General features: G+C 31.4%; 1 protein-coding gene across 1 annotated transcript in view; it reads left to right on the plus strand.

Annotated features, from left to right (window-relative positions):
• Positions 1 to 1,149: 1,149 nt before the first annotated feature.
• The window catches only part of tok (tolkin), a 110,783-nt gene continuing 87,051 nt past the window's right edge, over positions 1,150 to 24,881 (plus strand). Inside the window, exons 1-2 of the mRNA XM_068774945.1 lie at positions 1,150 to 1,243; positions 14,017 to 14,271. Coding sequence (XP_068631046.1) covers positions 14,079 to 14,271 — 193 coding nt within the window. The 5' untranslated portion in view covers positions 1,150 to 1,243; positions 14,017 to 14,078. The remainder of the gene's footprint in view (positions 1,244 to 14,016; positions 14,272 to 24,881) is intronic.

Raw genomic sequence — 24,881 nt, forward strand, 5'->3', positions numbered from 1 at the left:
TTTTTATTGTATAGTTAATATGAGATTATGAAACAAATATTTTATAGATGTTAAGGTTGAAGTATAGTAAGAAAATTTATTATTTATTTATATTATCTGTTGGGTGTTAATGCTCCTAGCCCGGGGGCTTTTGCAGCTTAATATGAACTCTTACTCGCAGAAATGAATGGTCCACGAACTTAACGAAATAAAACAGAAGGCAGACACGCGTGTGAGTGTATAGTGTAATTACTCCAAACGTACGATGTGAGATGATAGTGAGGACTACCCGGTGATTGAAGGTGGGTGTGGGTCCTACCACGGGTCGTCCTCACACAAGCGAAGCGATTCATGAACTGTGCGATGACTTTAGTACAAGGTACTCTTGTCTGAGTGTGATGTGTCATGGGTGAAGCTGTCGTTCTTTTTTTTAATTTCTTTAATGGCCCCCGTGATTCTTCCCTCTCTTTCTCCCCTATCTCATTAAGGGACAGGGAATTCATAATTCTTTAAATAATCATTTCACATCCTCCGTTTTATTTCATTTACCTCTTTCAGTCAGCTGTCGCTGTTGTGAGGTCTGCGCTTGCATTGTTCTGAGTAACTGAGGAGGATATGGTTTGATGAGTGGATATTGGAAGCCCTGAGATGGGATCAGTAATGACGTTCTTGGAGTAATGCGTACGCTATGTTAGGATTTGCTGTATAAAAAAAAGAAATAATTCGCAGATTTCTGTTCATCGATGACATGCAAATAAACATTTTTTTTGTGAAGCTGTTACTACGGTAGATAAATATTCTTGTAAATAATTGTGAACAAAGTGAAATTGGAGAATATCTCTAAATAAAATTGTGGAACCTAATAAAAAAATAATTGCTTCAGTTGCTTTAATAATTTAGTAATGACTTTTATTAATTAATACATCTATGCAATAAATCTTATAGTATTCCTCTCATCGATTTTCAAACCATATAATATTTAAATAAGAAATTTGTAATACAATATATATATTGTTAATAAGACAGAACACTGCTAGTAGTACACTTCGAAATTTGAAATAGAAAAAAAAATATTCAAAAAAGGAACGTGATTTATTTTTTTAGCGCGTCTGTACAGGCAGATGCTCCGGAGCATAACGAGCGGGTGTCAGTTATCCTCGGGACGCCGTCACGCGTGTCCGCATCCCGAGCTATTATCCCGACGACATTGTACGGCGCGTGTGTGTGTTTATTGTTCAACTATTTTTTTTAAAACGGTGATTATGTAAGTAGCCATATTCATTTATGATTCCACGTTTAAAATTGTTAAAAATCCACATATTGTACATAATTTTATTTTACTTCAAATTAGAACTTAACTAAATAAAAGTTCTGAGTTGTGTTAAAACTTTTTTTTTAGTTATTTATCGTCACCGTTAAAATAAATATGTTTTATTTTAAAATTACAACTCAAAGATTTTGTAAAACATTAGGACAATGAGATAAAATTTAAATTTCTGATGTATGTGTGATACGGTAAGTTTTGCTTTTAGCAACACATTGTAACAATACACACAGCAATTCTTTTTATATATATATTTTAACATATCATTTATGTTCAAAAATTTTGTTAGTAAGTCAAAACTAAAGAAGCTTTGCTTTCTAAATCAAGGTGTATACAAAACGCCCTCTGCGTTCTGTCTCCTTAACTCAGAATCTGTAAAGGCCGATAACTTTCTGTCCAAAAAGAAAAAAACCCAAACGTCAAATTATTAAAAAAAGAATCAAACCGTTTATTGCTTTTCCTACATACTCTGTAAAAATTTAATTGTTAGAAACATAAGTATTATGCCCGCTGTGTACATATTTAAAAAGACAAATATATTTTTTCCTATTACTGGAATAATTGCACTGTATTTAATATAACTTGTCTCTATAATTGATATTACTAGATTAATAATTCATATCATTATATAAAGAGAGTCAGTGATACTTCTACTTAAAGCTATTACAGAGATAAACAGTAACAAAAGAATATATCAATATCAGTAATATATGAATTGCGGAGGTGACACATTCTGTATAAGGGTGCACGTTTACCGATATTATGTCTTAGCCGTTGATAAAAAAGAGAGATCTAGAACGCGTTCTTGGTGCAGGAATTCAAAAGTTTACCTCGGACAACAGTTCCGAACAGTTAACATGGCCACCACAAATATTTTTAATTGTAGTGGCGTCTAATAGAGAACGTCGATCTTTTAATGATAACATTCGGTATCTATTTATAAAAAAATATTAGAATCCCGAGGGCAATGCATTCGGTAGTTCAGAACACGAAGGAATTTTTTTTGTATTTTTTTAATCTGTAATTGTCTATATAAAATTAAAGAGATCTTCTTGATTAAGAGCGTCTCAATCTCTCGATGCCCCTTCTATTTTTACTACATATAACAAAAACAGCCATAACGTATATAATATGGTAATCGTCTTTCACAAGACGATATGATTCATTATAATTATCATCATGTCCACCTATAGGCACCCACTGCAAGGCACAAGCCTTTCCCAAAGATCGCACCAATAACCGACCTTGCACTGCCAGCGACATCCCCTTCGATCCATCTAGCTCGAGTCCATTACCACTTCAAGCAAGCAATTCATCAAGCTATTTCGTTGAACTTGATTCTTCTACGAATGTCCTCATTTCTGAATCGATTTCCAAAATAAACTCTGAACGTTGCTCTCTCCATTACTGGCTTAATGATTCAAATTATAATACCTACTTTTTAAATACCAATAACACGCAGCCTAACTTACATTAGACATTTATATTGGTTCAAAAGCAAATAATACCCAATAAAGTACGCCAGTATAAAACAGTTTTATCAATACCTCATAATATTAAACGTATGTCGTTCCTATATTAAAAATCTATGACCGTATAGATTTTTAATAAGACCAATCGGAAGCGGCCTACATCTAGCTATTTAATGGAATCATGCGTTACCTCGCGGAAGTCCATTCTAAGTAAGAAAAGAACCAATATTTAGCCACTTCCGGTAGTCGTGCAACAAAATGCACCGCCCGCCAGCCCGCTGATAAATGCGTATGCGGCAAACAATGCGAATTATACAACTGCCAACGTTAAATCACTCAACACGTGTTTAACCCGTCCACGGGGCATCTTCAGGAGTTATGTTACACCGATTAGTGCAAAACACAGAGCGGCCTACGTCTAGCGTCTTAACAAAATTGTCTCTCCGTTTTCTGTGTGGACATCATACGTTGCAATTGACTTATGCTTGGTATCTACTTCGGAAGTTTAAGGCCTTACCAACCATCTTTTTTGTGCGCTTTTTGGCCTGTCCACTACTACTTCAACTTGTCAGTCCGCCGGGCTATGGCAGTTTCTTTCGTTTCTTTACAGACCTCCCCATTTCTGATTTGATCTTTTATAAAAATTATCAGCATACAGTATTAAAATGTAACTTTTGTTGAATAAAGCTTTATAGTGTATGAATTTCGAACATTGATTTAAATTCGTATTACTGTTACGATAACCACAGAGTACTTAAATTTATTGGTATTTATTTTTTATGTCATTGTCCAAGAAATAGGAACTATTATAGTTGATTATCATTGTTTCAGCCATAGCCAATGGAGTTTCCATTCATATACTTTCAATAGGAACTTAAGAAAGCAGCCTGTATCTAGAGTCTTTCAACAAACTTAAAGTCGTCTAGTCAGCCTTGTGGGAGGACATCGTGTACAGAATTTTCCGCTTCATAATCTTTACTAAAAGACCTTATGGCCACAAGGCCTGCCTATTACTAACTATTTTAACTTGCCAATCTCCTTTGCTATGGTCACTTTTGTTCGTGTAAAGATTCATTTTTATGAAAGCTGAAGATTTCCTTATATACTCACAGATACAACAGAGAAAAAATGACTGACTAAGATGTTTGATCCATGACTGTTTTGGCAAATACCATGTGTCTAAATTGTATAAAATTATACCTAACTAATAGCTCTGTCTATTAAGAGAAATAGTAGTTTGAATTTGATGTATGATTTGCTGGTTTCCAAAGATTTTTCAGCTTCTTTCAGCGACAGACTAATCCGTCTTTTTCTATGATATATCCATGAAACATTTGTCTAAGCGATCTAAAAGCTACATTCTAATTTCGTGAATGACTTAAAGGTGGATTTGAAGATCCCGTAGAAGTCTTCGAGTGTAGTTACTGAAGAGATTTACATTCAGACTAGACTAGAACTAACTGAAGCAGTTATTGTCAACGGCCAGCATTCGTCCACGATAGTAGAAATTCTTTCCCAGGCTGCAGTAAAATATTAATGGCGCTTGAAGTGATGTAATTATATATCGCACGTTCCATTCCATTAAGATTAATTAGGAATGATATAAACGTTCATGCAAATTATGGTACAGTCGCTGCCATAAGTCTTATAATATTTTAATTTACTCAATAATTATTTTACAAATAAAATTTAATGTTTTATTAAAGATCTTTGTAAAATTTTATCGCAACAAAAAACTTATAATATAATCTCTATAAAGATTTTCATTTCATTTATTGACAAATAAGCAATACATTCACCCCTTTAAAACTTTTATATCTATGGTCACTTATCGTGTACATGTATATATAAAAGATTTTCACCTATGTACTGACTCATCACGATATCTCTGGAACTATAAGATTTATAAATTTAAAATTTATTATAATAAATCGTCTTATCAAGCGGAAATACACTAAGAACGTATTTCATGAAATTACTGTTACAAAAAGAGTTTAGGGGACATTTATTAAAACGTATATAACTTATTTACAACTTTCTGAAATGTGTTACTAATTTTATCTTTTCAATTGAAATGCGAGAGGCCAATTACTTCTGGTAGTATAAAGTTGATATTTCGGTTGGGTAGACCACACATTAATTAGCAGAAAATTAGCTATACATTCACCCTTTTAAAACCTAAATATATTTTACTTGTCTTCCAGATCTGCCTAATTTCAATCAAAAACAAATAATTTATTATTAATGCTAATATGTCAAAAGTAGCTACATTAAATACGTAATCTTGTTAACGGCCATGTAATGGTACAACTTTTGAAACAAACTTCGTCGTTAAGAGAAGGCACGGAGCGTAATTGTTCATCTAAAATTGTATAGACTATATTTCTCAGAATATTCCAATTGTCCGTAACACAAAGTTAAAATCGAAAACAAAGTCAAAATAGCTTTTTTGTATAAAATCATTACAATCTTGAATAATTAGTCTAATATTAAATTTACTTTAGTTCATAACGCACCTACTAAGTTAAACAAACAAGAAACACGGTGGGATTTGTAATTTTATTTTGAAATCCGTATTAAAAAAAAAAGTTATTTTTTGAAATTAGAACAATTAATTTCCAGACGTCTTTACCGTTAACATACTCCGAAACGGATTAATATGCCTTTTGGCAGAGTCTGTGTTTAATAAATGTCCTTAGTAATCGCTTGGTACTTTGTTATAGAATCGTATATAACCTTAAAATGAGAAACTTTATGGAGCTTAATAGCGGGTACAACAAGTTTATTTCTATTCCTTAGATTACATCGTTCACTACTTGCCTTAAATTTACTTGGTTTTATGTATTTAGAGTACAGGCGATGTATAAATTATAATTGAAAAGTATTTTTCTAACAAGAATCAAATATGTAACCTGCCATCATGTCTTGTTCCTAACTACTTTCATTTTTATTTTACGTGACAATAATGCCATTGCATACCCTCCCTGATGAGAGCAAGTTTATGCAACCTTTAAAACACTTTAAAGATTTTTAATACATGCACTCGCAGTCCCGATCGTCTACGCAGCTTCGTATCAAGAAGAAATATATCTCTTCTTCTTCTCCCAACACTCAGTGGACAAGGTGACTAAGAGAGCGAGTACCATTACAGGCCCTTATCCCACTACGGCAGATTTGATCTTTGGCTTTACCACCAACTATCGTTAGTCCTTGGGCTCGAAAACATTTTCATACATTTGCAGTCCCACCTGCGACTGCAGTATGAGGGTAGAAAAATCTCCCGTTCTTATCCCAAAGAAAGGTGCGTGGGAACCTTGGTTTTGTGCCTATCCAACTAACGCAAGCAAAAGACTCCACTGAGCTCGTCACCTAGAAGTCAAGGAAACCTTCTCAACCCCTTAGGTGAATCTAGTCTTTAGGTGTATCCACAATTAGGCCTTTAAGGATGGTTATTCTCACTCGGAAGGTAAGGAACTCACACATTGTAAAACCAACACTCCTCTCTCTCCGTGACTCTTACTCTGCTTTGGAAGAGACAAACACTCACACTCACACAGCTTAATTTGGAACAGTGTCCTAAGTACTAGATTAACACTGTTCTATATTTAACGATGGCTAACAAATAACTCAGAAATAAATCATAGAACATACTCTCCTAATTACAGCCTACAGTACGTTTAACATTCATCCCATGATCCAGTCAATTTAATCAACATCATAATCTTCGTTTCAGTCCGAGGAAGTCCACTATTGGACTTAGGCCTCCCCTATATTTTCACAATACGGCTGGAAGCTGCCTGTGTTCGACAATTTATTTCTATCATCATATCGGCGGATAGATACCCATTCTAAGTAACAATAGTTGTATAAAGATCGCCACAACGAAGTCTTGAGAAAGTTTTTATTGTACTTTTAAAAGCCTTGTACCTAAAATTTCAATTTATAAAAATATGTTATGATACTCGCGGATTATTCGCAACAAATACCAAAGGCTCATTTTTTCTCATCCCAACTCGCTTGAGAAGGTAATTTTTGAACAAAAGCAATGATTATTTTCAGAGAAAAATCGTTAAAGATATTTTAAGCATTTAGAAACCCCAAGATTATCTCGGTCCCGAATTGGGTTCGGGAAAACGATTGAAATCTAACACAGCATGTGGAAATAATTACCTCTGGTTTATAAGATGTTGTAATTAATTATTTACTTTATTCCTCACATGCTAATCTGGCGAACTTTATTCTAATAGTTAACGTATAACCAAAACTTGAATTGCCAAATTTACACTTAAAAATAACGTTACATTTTTACTCATTACTAATATCGTGTTTTATTCTTAACTATACTATTTTGAGAAAAATAGAGAAAAAGTGATCAAGGGGGCGTTCACCAAACCAATGGGCGGACTCTGCATGAGCGGTGAAGGGCCTCACATTAACATAAACATTCATGTAACTAAGCAAAGAGACCCGTGGAGGCAACTAGACGAAATGTCGGCCAAGGCTTTTCAGGATTGGCGTGACCTTCAAATAGAAGATACACGAACAAGAAGTTCCTATTCCAGACGAAGATAAATTCTTAAACACATTGATGCAATTGTTATTGTGTTACAAATGATGTAACACGACTACATTGGATAGATTTTTGTACACGATTGTTCAAATATAATATAATAAAAGTAACTCTACTACTAGTATTTTCTTCAAAGCGCATAATTTTCAATGTAACCTTGTCTAGATTTTAAATAAGTATTCTATTTTTAAAGTTATAAATGTTAAACATTGTGCGTCTATAATAATAATGACTATTTGCTTTTACAAATGAAACAGTAATTGTATTGACTAGTTAAAAATTGACGTAATTGAATAATTTAACCAATTACTTGTTTAAAAATAAATATCATTTTTCTATGAGCAAAATATATTCACATCAAAAAGTTCTGATCTACATTAGTACAGTTGTTGTGTTGATATTTTTTTTTGTGTGATTTATTAAAAATATAATATATTTAGAAAATGGATCAGCATTTTTATAAAGGTCTTGTTACATTATACGTTTAAGAAACCAGTTAGTTACCTGCGTACGTAACATAAAGCACCCTAATATATCCTTCAAAACAGCAACCATTGAGCCTTGGTACACGAACACAAAGAAAGCAAGCAATTTATTATTGGATCTCTTATCACTGCGATAATGTTGACCGCTGCTCTAACACAATTCGCGACGCGCAATGTACAATGCGCCGCGCATAGAAAAAACTAATGTGGACTATAACGAAACCACGCAAAGTTGCTATTTCAACAACACTAGCACCTTGATGTTGGACGTAAACATGAATGAAAGGTCAAAGAACAGAAGCTGATAGTTGGTACAGCGAGTTACTTGTGTACAAAATAATTGTTCCAATTTCATTGACTCTGGACATTTGTATGTAAAACATGGTTGATACTCACACCTCGTCATATCTTAATGTAGTTTAATAAACCTCAAAAAAGTCTGTCTAGACCACAGCAATTAACTTAAATCCATGAAGATTCAATCTGAACATCGCACATGTTTACTATTCCTAGCTAATTCCCACATGAAACAGTATTATAATTTAATCAAATTACACTCTTACCTAAAAATCAATTTTTAATATAATGTATTTATTTATTTTACTTATAATATCGCTCTCATTCTATTATTCAATATGGTGAATGTAATTTTATTTTTTAAAGACTGCTGTTGAATAGAAAGTATCTTCATCATAATTTCAGCCATAGAACTTCCACTACAGGACATAGGTCTTTCAATAAGACCTATTGGATGCAACTTGCATCAGCGTTCTCCGGTGACCTTAAGGTCGTTTGTCCACCTTACGCATAGACGTCTTAAGCTGCGCGTACTGGTCCTTGGACTAGATCTCCCACAGAACCTGATGCCTTAACGCCAGTGGTCATCTGTTTCTGCCATCTGTCTGCCCACTGCCACTTCAAATTACTAACCCTATAGGCTATGTCAGTCACTTTAGTTCATCTATGGATCTCCTCTTTTCTAATTCGATCTCATATAAAAATCCCAAGCACAACTCTCCTGCTTCTCTTTCCTTGGTTTATTGAGCGACTTAAAGCTTGTCAATGAGTCCAGAAGAATGTATCAGTTGTGTATATTATGCTATTATACTATCGTCTTTTGAACTACGTTATAAATATATGTTAAAACTAGCTGTGGCCCGACTTCGTTCAGATGGAATTTTACTTAAAAAAATATTAAACATAGTTTTTTTTCTAAAATAAAAGTAGCCTAAGTTACTTATTATAACATCAGCTATCTGCTAGTATAAGTCTCGTCCAAATCGGTTTAGCCATTTCAGAAATTAAACGGAAAAAACAGACTAACAAAAATTAAAAAAAAAGTAACTTTGGTTTATGTATTCATATACATGTAGTAAAAAGAAATTATTTTAATATTACAAATATATATTTAATTTTTATTTATTCGTATAGATGTATAAACATTTTTAGAGTCGTTCTAATAAATCTAAGAAGATAGCGCCATCTACATATCTATTTTAAGCGAAATTTATTTGGAAACATTATCTGGACCAGACCTTGAAGTGTAATAAATTCTTCATTTTTTTTGGTCCACTTATCTGTACAAGTTCGCATGGAAAGAGTACTCAGCCTCGGAAAGGGTCGGTTATCGGTCAGCCGTGACCTCAGGCGCTATCAGAGGAAAGTTCACAAAACTTACCCGCTGGCGTTTTTTCGTCCTGTTCAAATGATAGGAGAATTTAGTTATAACGAATTTCGACGATTGCTACAATCGTTTTGCTTGTATATATAATACGTGTTTTAAAAACTACTAATGTCTCTAAGAAAGAAAGTTAAAATAATACTTATTTATTTACATTATTTAACACGTTCCTTACCACTGCAATTTTTGAAGATTTTCCATTCAAGCCGCATAGGGCGTACACGACCCGCACTTTAAAAATTAAAAAAGTCGTTTAAGACATGCTTTACACTATTTCAATACTGCTATAGCGGGAGAAAGTTTTAAATTTTAATAAGTTACCTATATTCGACTGCAATTCATTTTTAAGAATCCTTTATTTTTAAATAAGAACTACAAGTGGTCTGAACGCAGATTGCAGCGGGAATCGTATATGACCCACATGGCATTGAATGTAACTCATTCTGAACTGATGGACTTTGAACTATAGGCATTTTCTGACAGTCAAGCCAGAGACATGTGGTCGTAACTAGTAAGCATGTGTACACATGCAAATTGAAAAAACATTTAAAATAGGATATATATAATGATATCTATGATATGAATAATGTAACGAGAAAACATGTTTGTGAAATTACCTAAAGAGTATTTATTACTGAATTACATATTAAAAAAATAAAACTAAATCCATGGAATATTTAATCCTATGAGAAATGAATAAAGTCACAACATTTTATGCTATTATTGGTAACACTTAGTTAATTATTTATTTTACTAATAAAATCTACGTGATAATAATATGCTTGATCATAAAACAGTTCTTTTTTGGAATAACATTTTTTAAATATTATTTTTGAACTGGCCAGTTCAACCTTTCTAGTGTGAGCTCTGTAACCTTTTTACTTGCATAAAGCCAGTTGGTTACATGTATATAAAATATTTCTTTGTTTAGGACGAGTCAGTAATTTGTAATATAAACAGATGATAATCCAGATGGGTCGGGATTAACGTTTAAAGTATAATTATGCAGACACGGCTTAATACTCATTGAAAATAACGGTATATTATTAGACAGACTTTTTTTTTACAATAATGTATGGAATAAAAGTTAAGAATGCATAGATTGTCAAAATTTTGTATATTTAAAACTTAAGGAATGGACATCACAAGAAAGATCATTAGTTAATATCTATTATTAGGTAAAGCCTTTGACCGTAACATTTTATGGAATATTAGTTTTCATGATTGTCTCCTTTATTTATGAGATCAATTGTCTCGAAAATTAAGGAACCTTTATCAAAAACACCTTCCGTGTGTTATATATAAATATTTTATAAGATTTATTTGTCTCTTAGTAACTATCATCGTTATTTCAGTCGTAAATATTCCAGTTCAGGACTTAGGACTATCCGATACATTTCTACTAAGAAGAACTTTGAGTATAAGTCATTACTGCTACTTAGTTTCGGTTGAAACTGATGCAGTTAGACCAGGGGATTTTACAGCTTCATCGGAACTGAGTTCACGGAGCAGAAGAGTCCGTGAAAATAAAAATAAAACAGAAGCTGGAATGACGCATTCCAATTGTACGATGACGTTTGCACGAAGTAAACCGATCTACCCGAGTAGAGCTGTGTAGTGTTGATTTTGTATATGTGGCCTGGGGCGGCAGCGTGAACCACAGGCGAGCCAAGGATGGATCTGGATCCAAACTCCGTTCGCCCGCGCTGTACACGGTTTGGGATCAGGCAGCCGCCCCCTTTGAACTGGTGACAGGTCCTTAGTTGTTTAAACAATATACAAAATTTTATAATTTTTCCTTAATTACAATTGGTTTAATATGTCTGTAAATATTTGTATTATTTGCATTTGGTGTCAAAGTTTATTTTTAATAATTTTTGTAAGAAATAAATTTCATCGTGTCATAAAGAACTCTTGTTAAATCTAATTACGTAATTTCAAAGTTTATAACTACTTGTTAAAACTGTTTGTAATTACAAAGTTCTGCTGTTTACTTTCGCAACTATGTGTAAAAGATTCTTTCGCAACAGCCAAACTATGTCGGAGCGAATTTTGGCTTAACTTTGCAAATTTCAATGTTTTGCTTCCAATCATGGCATTAATGAAATCTTTTGTCCTACATTATGGACGGTGGTTATAATAAATGACCAATTAATGTTTACACAAATATCATTTAATTACATTTTTTTAATATCACCTTTTAATACGAAATTAAAAATTATTTAAAATTTGGAACAAAGTTGCTAAAATTTAAAAAAAATGAAGCAACTCACTGACTACAACATACCTAAAAAGTTTGACTCTAAACGAGTAAAAAGCAACATCTTCAAATGACAATGACTATTTTAACCAGTTTATAATATGAATGTATTTAAACCTGATTCTATAAACAATGAAATGGAATATATTTTCTTTCTCACGAAGTTATTTTACTGGTGAAATTTTATTTACCGATGATATCAGTAAAAGATATCATATTAACATTGTCAATTTTTACCCCTTATATTAGACTAATAATTTTTAATTATATTATATTATTATTTTATAAAACAATTTGAACTATAAATAAAAAAATGTCTAATTAAAAACTAAAAATTAATTCATGGATTTAAATTTTTTGCTACTATTCATTATGTTTTTTATTTATTTTCTATATTACAAAAAAAGATTATAACGACAACTAGTGTACGAAAAAAAAATACACACAATGTTGACAGATGAGACGACATAGTTAAATTGTCAGAAGATCTTGGATCCAGACCGCTTTCAACCTGGTCCTATTCAAAATTTATGGGTGAAACCTGTCTAAAATGAGGAATGGTGAAGGGCTACTACATACAAATTTAATTGAGTCAAGATTAAAGTTTATCTTTATTTCTAATACTTACCTAATGTAAAACTTTATATTTCTTATGTTTATAATTATTTTTATGCATGTAGACAAGGTTTTATGTATATATTAATATACTGACCAGATCACGTGGCGAAATTCGCTGATAACAGGTGGACACAAAGGGTTATAAAATGGATAGTAACACAAGATACCAGAGCAAAAGGCAGACCTAATGCCAGATGGAGATCGTTGCTACTTCAGGTCACGGGTGGCTCCAAGTTGTCAAATATAGAGAAAAATAGAAAGCTTTAAAGGAGGCTTTTACCATTAGGGTTCCACACAAATTTTGTAAAAAATTATTAAAAAAAACTATTATTTAAAAAGGAAATTTACTTATTTTTAAGTCATTTGTATGAAATTAAATAAAGCTTTATATTATTATAATATTAATACATATACCCTGAGGCAGAATGATTGACACTTTAATTGAGTATTGTTACAATTTTTCTTAACCAAAGTATTTTTAAATTTTTAAATTTTAAAATAATTTTTCTTTAGAATATTTCTTAACTTTTAATGTTAATATAATAGACAAGTATTGTTATGTCATCCGTTAAAATTAAATTGTACATTATATCATATTTAATTTACATATTTTTTAAAAAAAATGCATTTTCATTTACTAACGACGAATATATAAATGGTATATAAAGAACATAGTTAAAAAAATTGCAGTTAGTTTGACGTGTAGTTCTCATAGACTAATCTTTGCAACCGCACGTTTGCGGTAAGGGAATGAGCATTTTAACCGCTACCAGCTTCAAACGGCTGGATCTCCTGCGGTTCCACTGAGCCGGCCTGAATAATAGCTCTATTTGTCAACCGCTCAGACCTAGAAATATTAAGAGATTACTCAGACTGGGTCCGCACACTGATTTATACGTGGATAAGTTCCACTTAGTAAAGTCCTTTGCGGTTTACCGTTTCAATAAATCTTGGGAATATATGCACACAACTGTATAAACATGAACAAATAAAATATTTTTTTTTTTAATGTTGAGACACTACCTTTTAATACAGAGTTTCCCAAACTTTTTTGTGTCTTAGACCCCTTGCCATGTTTTTCCGTGTTGGGTAGACCCCCTACTTACCTGATATTGATTTCCTGTAAATTTCTAACTGTAGTGAAGTTTAGTGTTAGCAGTAGTAAAAACTTAAAGTAAAAACAAATGTTAATTTGCACATTTATTAATTGAATTTAAATTAAAACTACTCAAAATAAATTTTGATCTGTTATGTAAAATATACGTAACATTAAAAAAACATAAAATCAACTATAAATAAAATAACATAAGCCAATATTTTTAGTGAGAAAAATGAACCTGTTGCTTTAATAAAAAATTACCAACATTTGGCGTCAATTCAATCCATTATAAGATATTATAAGATAGTATGATGTAAATAGGTACTATCAGTGTATGTGTTGAGATCCACTATCGTGGACCCCCATAATCATTTCACGGACTCCCAAATTTTTTTCGCTGACGTACACCCCTTGCAGGTCGTAATAGACCCCTAGGGGTCGATATAGGCCACTTTGGGAATCACTGTTTTAATATAACTATCATATGGTATGTACTTTTAAATTAACAAATTCTTTTCATTGTTACAGATTACGTGGGTTAATCGAAAAATTATGTAATAGTGTTCAACAGTGGTGCAAAATTTTAAAAAATGACGTTCGGGTGCACACGTGTTTACCGATCGGTATTCAAATTGTCACTGATCGTCGCCATATGTCTAACTGTCGAAGTAAGATCAACGGAACGGAGGGAGGAGCCGCATTCGTATACAATAGACGAACTGTTATCGTCACATTATGAGCACAAGCATTCAAATGACATCGGCATGGATCCATGTAAAGCTGGTAAGTTTTTATATTTTTTATATCTATTATTAATTAGTAAATGGAATATATTATATGGTTGTTATTAATTATTTCAATTATATGTAAACCATTGAATATCTATTGTTGACTCATTTTTTTAAATGTAAAAGAAAACTAATGAACGTTTTATTTTACAAAATACGATATAAATGCGATAGTATTCCAGTGTTAGACTGGAATAAATAAATCAAGCTTCTTCTCACATGTATCGTATTAGTGAATATATCCAAAATTTTATGATCGTCAAATAATATAAAAATACATAAATAATTTGACCGTAGAGGAGAAAAGTATGGGATGTTACGAGTGATTCATGAAAATGTCAAGATTCAATGTTCACGGAAGGATAAAACTTAAAAAAAATTTGAATGAAAAAATATTTGATAATTATTTTCTAAAAATTTTAAAATACCTATTGTAAATACCAGTTTGTATATTTTAACTAATTTATTGAATTAATTATAAAAAGGTACCGATGCGTCCAACGGATTATAGAATCAAAAAAGAAAACTATTACAATGTTCCTAGCACACTAATTACGCTGTATGTTGCCAGTTAAATGTTAATTTTACCATTATTTTTTAATATAGTCGTTTCCACCCATAGACACCCAATGCAAGGCATTGGCCTACTCCAAAGATATCTATGGATATCCCAAAATCACCTCGCTTGGTAAACGGATTTAGCTATCACGGTGTGATATTATAGTATGCAAAAAACGGTATCGCCCATCCTCTGCAAACTAGTTTGCGTGCGTCTTATAAAATTAATGCACAGAGTGTGAATTATATAAAATAAAATCTCAATCGAACCCGCTACCCGCGATTGCATGTATATCTCTGCCGAGCTATCACCGCTGATTTTTTAGTAAATTTATTGTTTATGTAATTTTATTATTTTACTTATGTATGTATACTTTGATTCATTAATTTATTTTACTAATATTAATGTTCACGTTTTGAACAATAACGACTAATATCAAACTTATTTTTGAGGTAAGTTAAGTTTAAAACCATAAAGTTAAGACGTATCTATTGTCTATCGGCATTATTTGAAATACGGTAATTTATAAATACTACTACATATGTGTTGTTCCGGGGGAGGATTCATTTTGATACTACGAAAAATATCAGTCTGTCCACTGACAATATTACTGTTCTAAATATAAAATAATTTTACATTCCATCAATATTATCTATTGAAGTATGTGTATATATATATATATATATATATATATATATATATATATATATATATATATATAACAAAAGGCGTCGAAATATATATATATAACAATGTTCGCTTAGGAGTTACACCTAGATTTGTCTACGAGATCAAATCGGTATAGAAGAGATTCGTAGACGAGTGAATAAGTCCGATATGGCGGAGTACATTGGCAAGTTGAAATAACTGTGAGCAGTCTACATAGCGCGAAGAGCAGATGAGCGTTAGGTGTCTGAAGTGGAGAGTGAGACTTGTTAAAGTTGTCGTAACACGTTAAGGAATATTGGACTAAAAGAATTTTTAGAACGACTAACATGTACATGTATAAATGTTTACTACACCATAATCGTTATTTAACTTAACTTTTTACATAATGTTGTACATAAATAGTGTTAATAATAATAACGAAATATGCTCAATGTAAATAAAAAAATATTGCGACTGCTTGCAATGTTATATTTTCATCTATTTGCATAAGTTGCGACATCGGAAGACACCCCAAACATGAGTCCAACACTTTATTACGGTCGTACGTCGTAAAGCTTTCAGAGAAATATGCAAGTTTCACTTCTCAGCGTACAGTTTAAGTAATAAGAATAAGTGACACTTATAACTTAACATGTTCACATGAGCAAACTTTATTTAGTTCAAGTTCTTTATTCGTCATACAGTTTTTTCATTTCTTATAGAGGTAGTATTAAGTCTATCATCTGTTAGGAAGAAAAATGTCTCTGAAAAGAAAAGGTGAAATAAATATAATCAAAAGACAATTTTAGATAATATTAAATTACTTCTTGAATATACATTAAAATAGCATCGAAGAAAACAAATCTTCTATGAAGACAATATGTCTATTAATTCTTAATACACTAACGATTTTTGACAATTTTTTAAAGATTAAGCTTTCTGATCCATATTATAAACGCGTATATATTTCCTATAGAAAGATTTTCTAACTCGATAAACTCGAGTCTTTTTTATTATTAATTTGTATATACCCTTATGCACGTGGACAAGACTATCATATATTATATAATCGGCTGTATTGTCTATCTTTTTCTCGACAAAACTTTTTCCTGAGGAAATAATTTGCTTTCATATTATATAAAGCAGTATTGCCACTTAAAAGTAATTCATAGGTCCTAATGCTGGGAGAATAATTAAAACAGAACTAATCATGATGCACTAACAAATCTCAATTAGCGGTCTTTTTTAATTTTAATTTTCACAGAAATGTGTTTGTTTGGTAAAAGTTAAGTTTAAAAATCAATTATCGTATTTCATTATATAATTCAGAATACTTTATTTGTTACGATAACATTTTAAAGAGTATATTGTTTACATAAATAATTACAAATCAAATGTGAAAATGGAGATAAAAATATAACTCTAACTTACTTTTTAAACGAACAAACTTACTGAACTTACTTACTGACATATTATCATAAGCGTATGTGAAGATATATAACAAGTACTAATGTAAATAAATATTTTTGTTACGTACTATATAATTTACAGCATATTATCGGTTTATATAAATATTTCGGCAAACTCTTTTGACGTAATAATCGTTCGAATCCGGATTTTAATAGGAATACAGATGAATGGTTTTCATCGTCGCCCCTTAATTTCGGCTTTTTAATAGAGTTCCATTTAAATGAAAATAACGATGTACATACAAAATAAATTTATATAATAATCTATGCTTGCGTACGTACCAAATATATTTGACTATTATCTCACGTGATGATAATCTGCGATGCTTTTTTACTTTTAACTCGATTACGGATATTTATATTTTTAAAACAACGTGCAACATGTTAAGGTTGTTACAAGACGCTTAATGTTGGCTATTTCTTACTGCTCCTGTTGGAAATATCTGAAAGAACGGCGCGTTGTCTTGCAATGGAAGAGGTTCAAATAATGAATTCAAATAGTGATGATGACAGTTGTACAAAACGCTGTGTTAATAGATAACACTGAAATGGCTTCTTATATTTATATTACTATGATTTATAAATATTTTTTTGTGAATTTTATCGCGATTGTTTAATATTTATTTTCAGAATATTTTGTGAGAATTGCAGCCTTCATTTTATTTTCATGGTTATTTCAAATTATCTTTAAACTTGTTTATGATCGTCTTATCTACGCAGAATATGTTAATAACATCGAAAGATTTTTAAATAATATATTTCCTTCCTTCCCTAGGTGCTACAAGAGTAAGGGATCCCATTGTTGAAAGTCTTATGTATATAATATGTTGTTTGTATTAATTTCAGTAATTTCATCAATTTTCTTGTAATAATGGAAGCCAACAATAAACCTTATTCTCTTTCATTCTTTCTGAGTCGATATATTTTTTACTGTTACAAAATACATATAACATGAATACAACAAAACACTGTATTTATTATAGGTATATGTAAATAAATATATGCTTTGTACATATGTATGTTTTGTTTATATGTACACGTGAACTACCTGGTTTTTATCCCTTTTCTGTTTCCATACTATGATTAATCTGAAAGAAATTTTACCATTATGCAACTACATATATATATATATATATATATATATATATATATATATGTGTATTTTTATATATATATATATATATATATATTTATATATATATTTCAGCGTGCACAACAAAATGTATTAAATATTGTAAACCTTAAAACTTAAATAACAATTAATACAAGTTAAAATACGGTGGATTAACTGGTTAACTTTATCTGAAACAAGCACACGTGGACAAGTCGAAAAACGTAAAGTAGAATGAGAGTTTAAACTTCATAAAATGCCACCGTCGCCGGCCGTTAAATCTGGAAAGGCCGGTATTTATGTAAGGCCCACTCGATTTATACCCGACGGTAATTGAATAGGCGTTTTATACTTCGGCGCCTTTTTGTTGTCGTTAATAGAATCTCCAACTTTTAGGTTTATGTCTATTGGTTTCTCTGTAGATATCGCCTGAAGCGTTTCGAACAGCCATTCAATTTTTTTTTGCTGTGTCAATATAAAGGCGATCACGGGACTGAATTTATTTTTTTCTAGTTTACTCTCCCTTTTCTTTTAAAGTCTACCCTGATACTCTTGAGAGTTGTTATCGCTTCATAAATTAATAATAATTATTATTTTTTATTCATACTAAAACTTACACCCCAAAGGTATAAAATAAGGATAAGTATATAATTATAAATAAAACAGAACGAACTAAGGTACTGAAAAAATAACTAATCTAAACTGTGTACAGTTATATTAATCAAAGTAATTAAGGTATAATTCAAAAGAGGAATTAATATAAACATTTCTTAGTCTTTTTCCAGTCCACAGCATCGGCTTCACTAAAGATATCTATGGGCGATATACAACAATTGCCTTGCTGGGTAGGGGATTGGCGATTGCAGTGTGGTATTATTGTTCGCAGAAAACCCTACAGCCCATCCTCAGGAAACTTGTTTATGAGCCGTCACAATCCTATATAATTAAAGCACAAAGTGTGAATTACATAAGATAGTATCCCGAATCGAATCCACGAAAATCGAACTGCAACCTACGATGGCAAGTCTCAATTTTCTACCGCGAGGCTACCACTGCTTTATTAATTATAATATTCCTTTAATTGAAAGATTAAAAAAAATTATTTACATAAAATATATTTTTATTATTTATTACTAAGAACAATTACCTCGTTGTTGGTAACAAATAATAAAATATAATTATCGACTACAAATTAAAACCCCAACGTAGTCAACATTTTAATAATATTAGAACATTAAAATATTATACAATAAAAAATTTCAATAAATATAAAGTCATTATGTGTTAACGAATAAATTAGAATACCTATTTAACTAAGTTTTTGATTTCTTATTCTATTTATATGATTTTTGAATATAGAATATACGTAGTAGTAATTTTTGTGCATTTGTTAATATTGCAACACTAAGTCATTCGAGCTATATGACGGAATAACGAATACAATATTCGTTTTACGCGAGAGTAACGAACTCTTTAAGGCTATTTACTAAGGAATCCAATTTTCACCTAGTTTCTACATTTATAGGCCTATCTGGCACTCTACTATTTACGTATATACACTGTTAAAAGAACTAAGAAACAAAAACTACTCCGTTGAAATAAGTAGACTGTGAATAAAATATTATTAAAAATAAAAATTATTTACTATACGAACATGAAAACAGGTATACATGGGGGCATTACGATAATTATAAATATAATATGAAACAAAAACATTTTGAAAATAATGAAGTATTTTAATATTAAAAATATTAAATAAATGTTGAGGTTTCTAGTAACATAAGCGCACAAAATGCATTGCACAATTAGTCATGCGATGTAGCACGTAGCTCGTAGTTCGTAGCACGTAGCGCCGTAGCGCCTGTAGAACCTTTGTAGAGACTGCGACTGAAAAGAATTCGTAGCATTAAATGATTGTTCGTATTTCTCTATGAAGTATAAATAAACAAATAGTTTTATTTCATCTAATTTAATTTAATGTTAGCGTTTTACACTACGATCATGTTTCGTTTTATGTACATTGGCAAACTAAGTATTAATGTAATGTTATAATTTACGTATGTAAATTGAGTATATATTATATTTAAATTGAAATGTGTACAACGAAAAAATTATCGTATTTAACTGAGTGTTAATAAGGTCATTTATCGCCTGCGTGTGTTAGAAGCAACGTCGTATTTAAATTTAACATAAATTGGAAACCATCATCCTTGCATTATGGCCATTATTCTTAGAAGTTCTTAACAAAATTTAAAAAAAAACAAACTTGAATTAATATTACTGAATAAAACCTTTCATACATCTAATAAAGTATATACAGTTTTTCCTATAAATCAATAACAAACCTTAAGCGTATGACAGGTGTTGTATATAATCGGGTGTCATTTCATACAAATTCAGGAAATTATGAATTTTGGGTTCTCATTTCCATAACAGTACCACAAAGTAATATGAAGGTAATATAAATAGAAACATGAATATGTCAGGGTGCTTATTAAATTTTATTTTTCGAACAGTTAACAGTTAACCACCCTACGAACCTTTTTGGTTTGACGTTGATTTATGGGACACTATTTTGTATGTGATTAGTAATTAATTGAATGAATTGCTTCAAAAGGTTTAAACGGCTGTATAAGTAGCCTTTAACTATCAGTTAATTTAAGTGAAAATGAAAGCTTTCAGATATGGTTAATAACATAATGCTTAAATAGGGTTTTCAAAAGTCAGATTACTACGTATTAACATTAATTTAATGTTAAATTTTTGACCCTGCAGCCCTTTTCAAATAGAAAAAGAAATTTTAAATTGTGTAAGACGTAACAGACTAATCTTATATACTAAATATTTACAGAGGGTGATAGAAATGGTGTAAAAGATTTAGACATTTTTGTTGACAAATGAGCTGACTATATTTATATATATATTTAAAAGGATATGTTCTTCATCGTCGTCCTTACAGCCCAAAGACGCTCCCCACTGCAAGGCGAACGCTTTCCCAAAAGTTATTTCTGGGGGATATACCGTAATCGCCACGCATAACGATCGTGGTGTGGTATTTTTGTACTCAGTGGACGCTGCTGTCAATCCTTTGGATACTTATTTGTGAGCAGTGGCAATCCTGTATCGTTAATACACGATGAAATAATTATATAACACTGTATACCGGGAATCAAACCCGAGACGATCGTAAGTCTCTATCCTCTACTCGTGTGCTATTACGCGTCAATCTAGTCCTATAGATTATGCCAAAAAAAATTTTTTTTCGTATTTTTTCATCTAAGTGTTAAATGTAAAAAAAGAAGAATTAATACAAAATGACTTAACTATGAAACATTATCCTGGGAATCAAACTTAATTTCGCAAGTATCAGTCCTTACTGCAGAGCTACCTTTGCTCAATGTTTACTTGAAACAATAAAAAAAATACAGTATATAATAATTTTTAGTGTTTAAAAATATGCAACCCAATAAATGAAAACGAAACGAATGTCTGTTATTTATTTGTTTATTCATTCTCGGAACCTTCCAGCAAGCCCTATACTGCATGTCTCTTTCCGTATCTCAGTTTCGCACAGTCTGGCCTATTCAGCTTTGTGCTTTACACGCAGACATCCTTCCGGTTCGCTGCCTATTGCATTGTTACCTACGTTGCGTACAGTTCTGTGTATTGAAATACGAAACTGAATACACTATTTACGTGATTATATATCTGTTCTATATGCTTTGGATTTTGATATGTGAATAGATAGTATCGAAGTTAAATCTAGCTTAATGTCTTCAATCTGTTTGTTTGTTAATAATAAAAGCTTATTCAAGAGTTCACTTTAATTTAGCTGTGGTAACCCAGCGGTGGACAACTGGGACTTGCGAACGTAATTCACTAGTTGGATTTCCCGTATACAATCTTGTATAAAATTTAATATTTTTAAATCACTTATAAAGGATCGCCTTTGCTGACATGCAAGTTTCTAGAGGATGGAAAGCAGCGTCCTCTGTGTACCATAATACCACACTGCAATCGCCAATTCGCCTACCAATTGTGGTATTATGGTACGTCCCCTTCATAGATATCTTTCTGGGAGATATGTGCCTTGTAGTGGGCGTCTATGGGCTGAAACGACGATATTTTAATTTTAAAAAAGGATAATAAAACAAAGGTCGAAATAAAATATAAATTATGCATTAAACATGTCAAAGTCTTTCTATTTTGTAGACAACGTTGATCTAAATACAAAATGCATTACTAACATTTTAATTTGAAATACAAAGCAGACGCTTCATATAAGAGTTTAACAATTTTTTAATATAGGTCGCTACTATATCTCATTTTAATAAAACTACATGTTTGGTTGAATACGGGGGCGTAAAATCGGAACAAACATCCTGTATTTCATTGGTTAAAGTCCTAAAAAAATACACAATTAATATCAAGTATTGTTTTATAATATTACTATAAAGAAATTTATATTTCGTAATTTAAATTACTGGACTAGTGTTGTATGACAATACTACTCATGTTTTTATATACATACGCAACTTCGCTGAAGATTATCACATGATCGAATGCATAGTTTACGATTCTATAAGGGACACACAGACAAATATATATATATATATATGTGTGTGTGTGTGTATATGTAGACGAACGTTTAGATATAGGTTATCATAATTGTGGGCAGAGCTGTCTACGCCTACAATAGATAAACATGTTGAAATTTTTACTATGTATTTTATGCGAAAGTAATGTAAAAGTAAAATAGGTTTTGCATCCGGCTTTAAAGACATTTTAATTACCAATTTTTTAACCCATGATATTTAATAATCACCGCCATCAATTAAGTCGTTAGATGTCCATTATTGGACGTAAGCCTGCCGCACATATTTGCAATAGAATCGGCATGTATAGTGTCTTCCGATGATCTCAACAAACCACTTTCGCTACAATACCACCGATAATTCATACGTATGCGCTCGAAATTTTACAGGCTTCGAATTAAATTTGTAAACTATAAATGATATATTATCGTTAAAATATTTCGATATCATTAGTGGCCAGGGTGCATAGTCTTCTATTGTTATGCATATCTAATTTATAAAATTCTCGTGTCACGGTGTTCGAACTTGAACTCCTCCGAAACGGCTAGACCGATTTTTACTAAATTTTATATGCTTATTCAGTAGGTCTGAGAATCGGCTACTATCTATTTTCCACACCCCTAAGTGATAAGGGTTGTTCACCCTTAAAATTTTTTTTTAATTTTTTGTCGAAATTTTTTGTTTTTATTTTTTTATGATACAGCATACAAAATACATACAACCCTAAATTTTCACCCCTCTACGATCAACCCTTATTTTTTATTTGTAAATTAATTTATTTTGCAAAACGACGTTTGCGGGATCAGCTAGTATATATATATATAAATGTGTGTGTGTGTGTTTAGCCTTTAATATATGTCTATAACTACAAACTTTCTACTGATATTCTACAGTTAATAAAAAGAGGCTAATGGATATTTAACGACTCGTGAAATACATTTAAAAAATATTTGCACTTTACAACGATTGCTGTTGGCACATACAGTAAAATCATTTGGACAATCTTATTTCTTAAATTAAATAAATATGTCGGTGCAGCCAGCATAAGAGTATTTAATTGAATTTCAGTGCAGCGACATAATTAATTACAGCGTGATAAATTAATAACCTGTAAGATTTCAACAACATGAGACTGTTACCAGGAACTGGGGGTAAGGATATAAAATGGAAACATCGCCTTCCTAATGAAAAATAAAGACTGCCGTTACAAATTTTGAAATCATTGTGTAAATGAAATATAAAAAATAAACAAATATTAAAAATAAGGTTAAGTAAAATAAGAAATATAAATTAATAAATAATAATAATAGAAACAAGGACAAAAATTAAAAATGAAATGATGAATGATAAATGATAAATGCTTAATTTTAAACTTAAAAGAATGCGGCGAAGAAAAGGATTATCAAACTGAGTTGCATCGAAAGTGTGTTGTAACAAACAAAATCAAATAAGTGATGACAGCTAAGCTGAAATGCCAAATTCTTTAATAAAATCGATTTTTTTAAATTCTAATTCAAACTTTTCTTATTAAAGTAGACATTTACACGCACTTTTGAGTCGTCAATTCTAAATTAAATCTAATTTTAGACTCAAAAGTAGTAAGCTATTGAATACTGGTCTACTGAGAACAGCCGACTATAAACTCAGCAGTTTCTATTTTTAAATAAAACTAAGGTTTGATACATCAATTGTGATCAAAGAGGAAGTGGAAGGCGTGCATTAGGAAGGCAGCTAATTTTTTTCCTAGATTGGCACGCTTATATATAATTAAATATATATCGAGTTGCCAGCTTATCGGTTTTTTATAGAATACACTTTGGAAAGTGCACGAAGGATCTTTTCGAACTGATTGAGCCATCTCCATTCCTTTATCGGACTACTAGGCGCAGGCAAAAGTTTCATCCATACATTGTCGACATACCCAAAAGTTGAACTAAACGGTTTGACAGCTCGTTTTTGGTGGTCGCCAAGATTTGGAATGACCTGTCAGGATCTATTTTTCCTGATGAGTTGAACTCTGGAGCCTTTAACAGTCGAGTGAACGTTCACCTCATCCACACTTCCATCAGGTGAAATGGAAGACAAACGCCTATTTCTTTAGATATTAGAAAAAAATTCCAAGTGTCTGTTTGACTGTTTCGACACGGTTGTGGAGATAAAAACCGAAATGAAAGAAGTTCTTGAAGGCTTTACCAGAGAAAGAGTATTCCGACTTTTTCAAGG

Source organism: Battus philenor, unplaced genomic scaffold (genome assembly GCF_028537555.1).
Source record: "Battus philenor isolate CCGP_79_NKW_IND1 unplaced genomic scaffold, ilBatPhil1.0.hap1 SCAF_8, whole genome shotgun sequence".
Classification (NCBI taxonomy): domain Eukaryota; kingdom Metazoa; phylum Arthropoda; class Insecta; order Lepidoptera; family Papilionidae; genus Battus; species Battus philenor.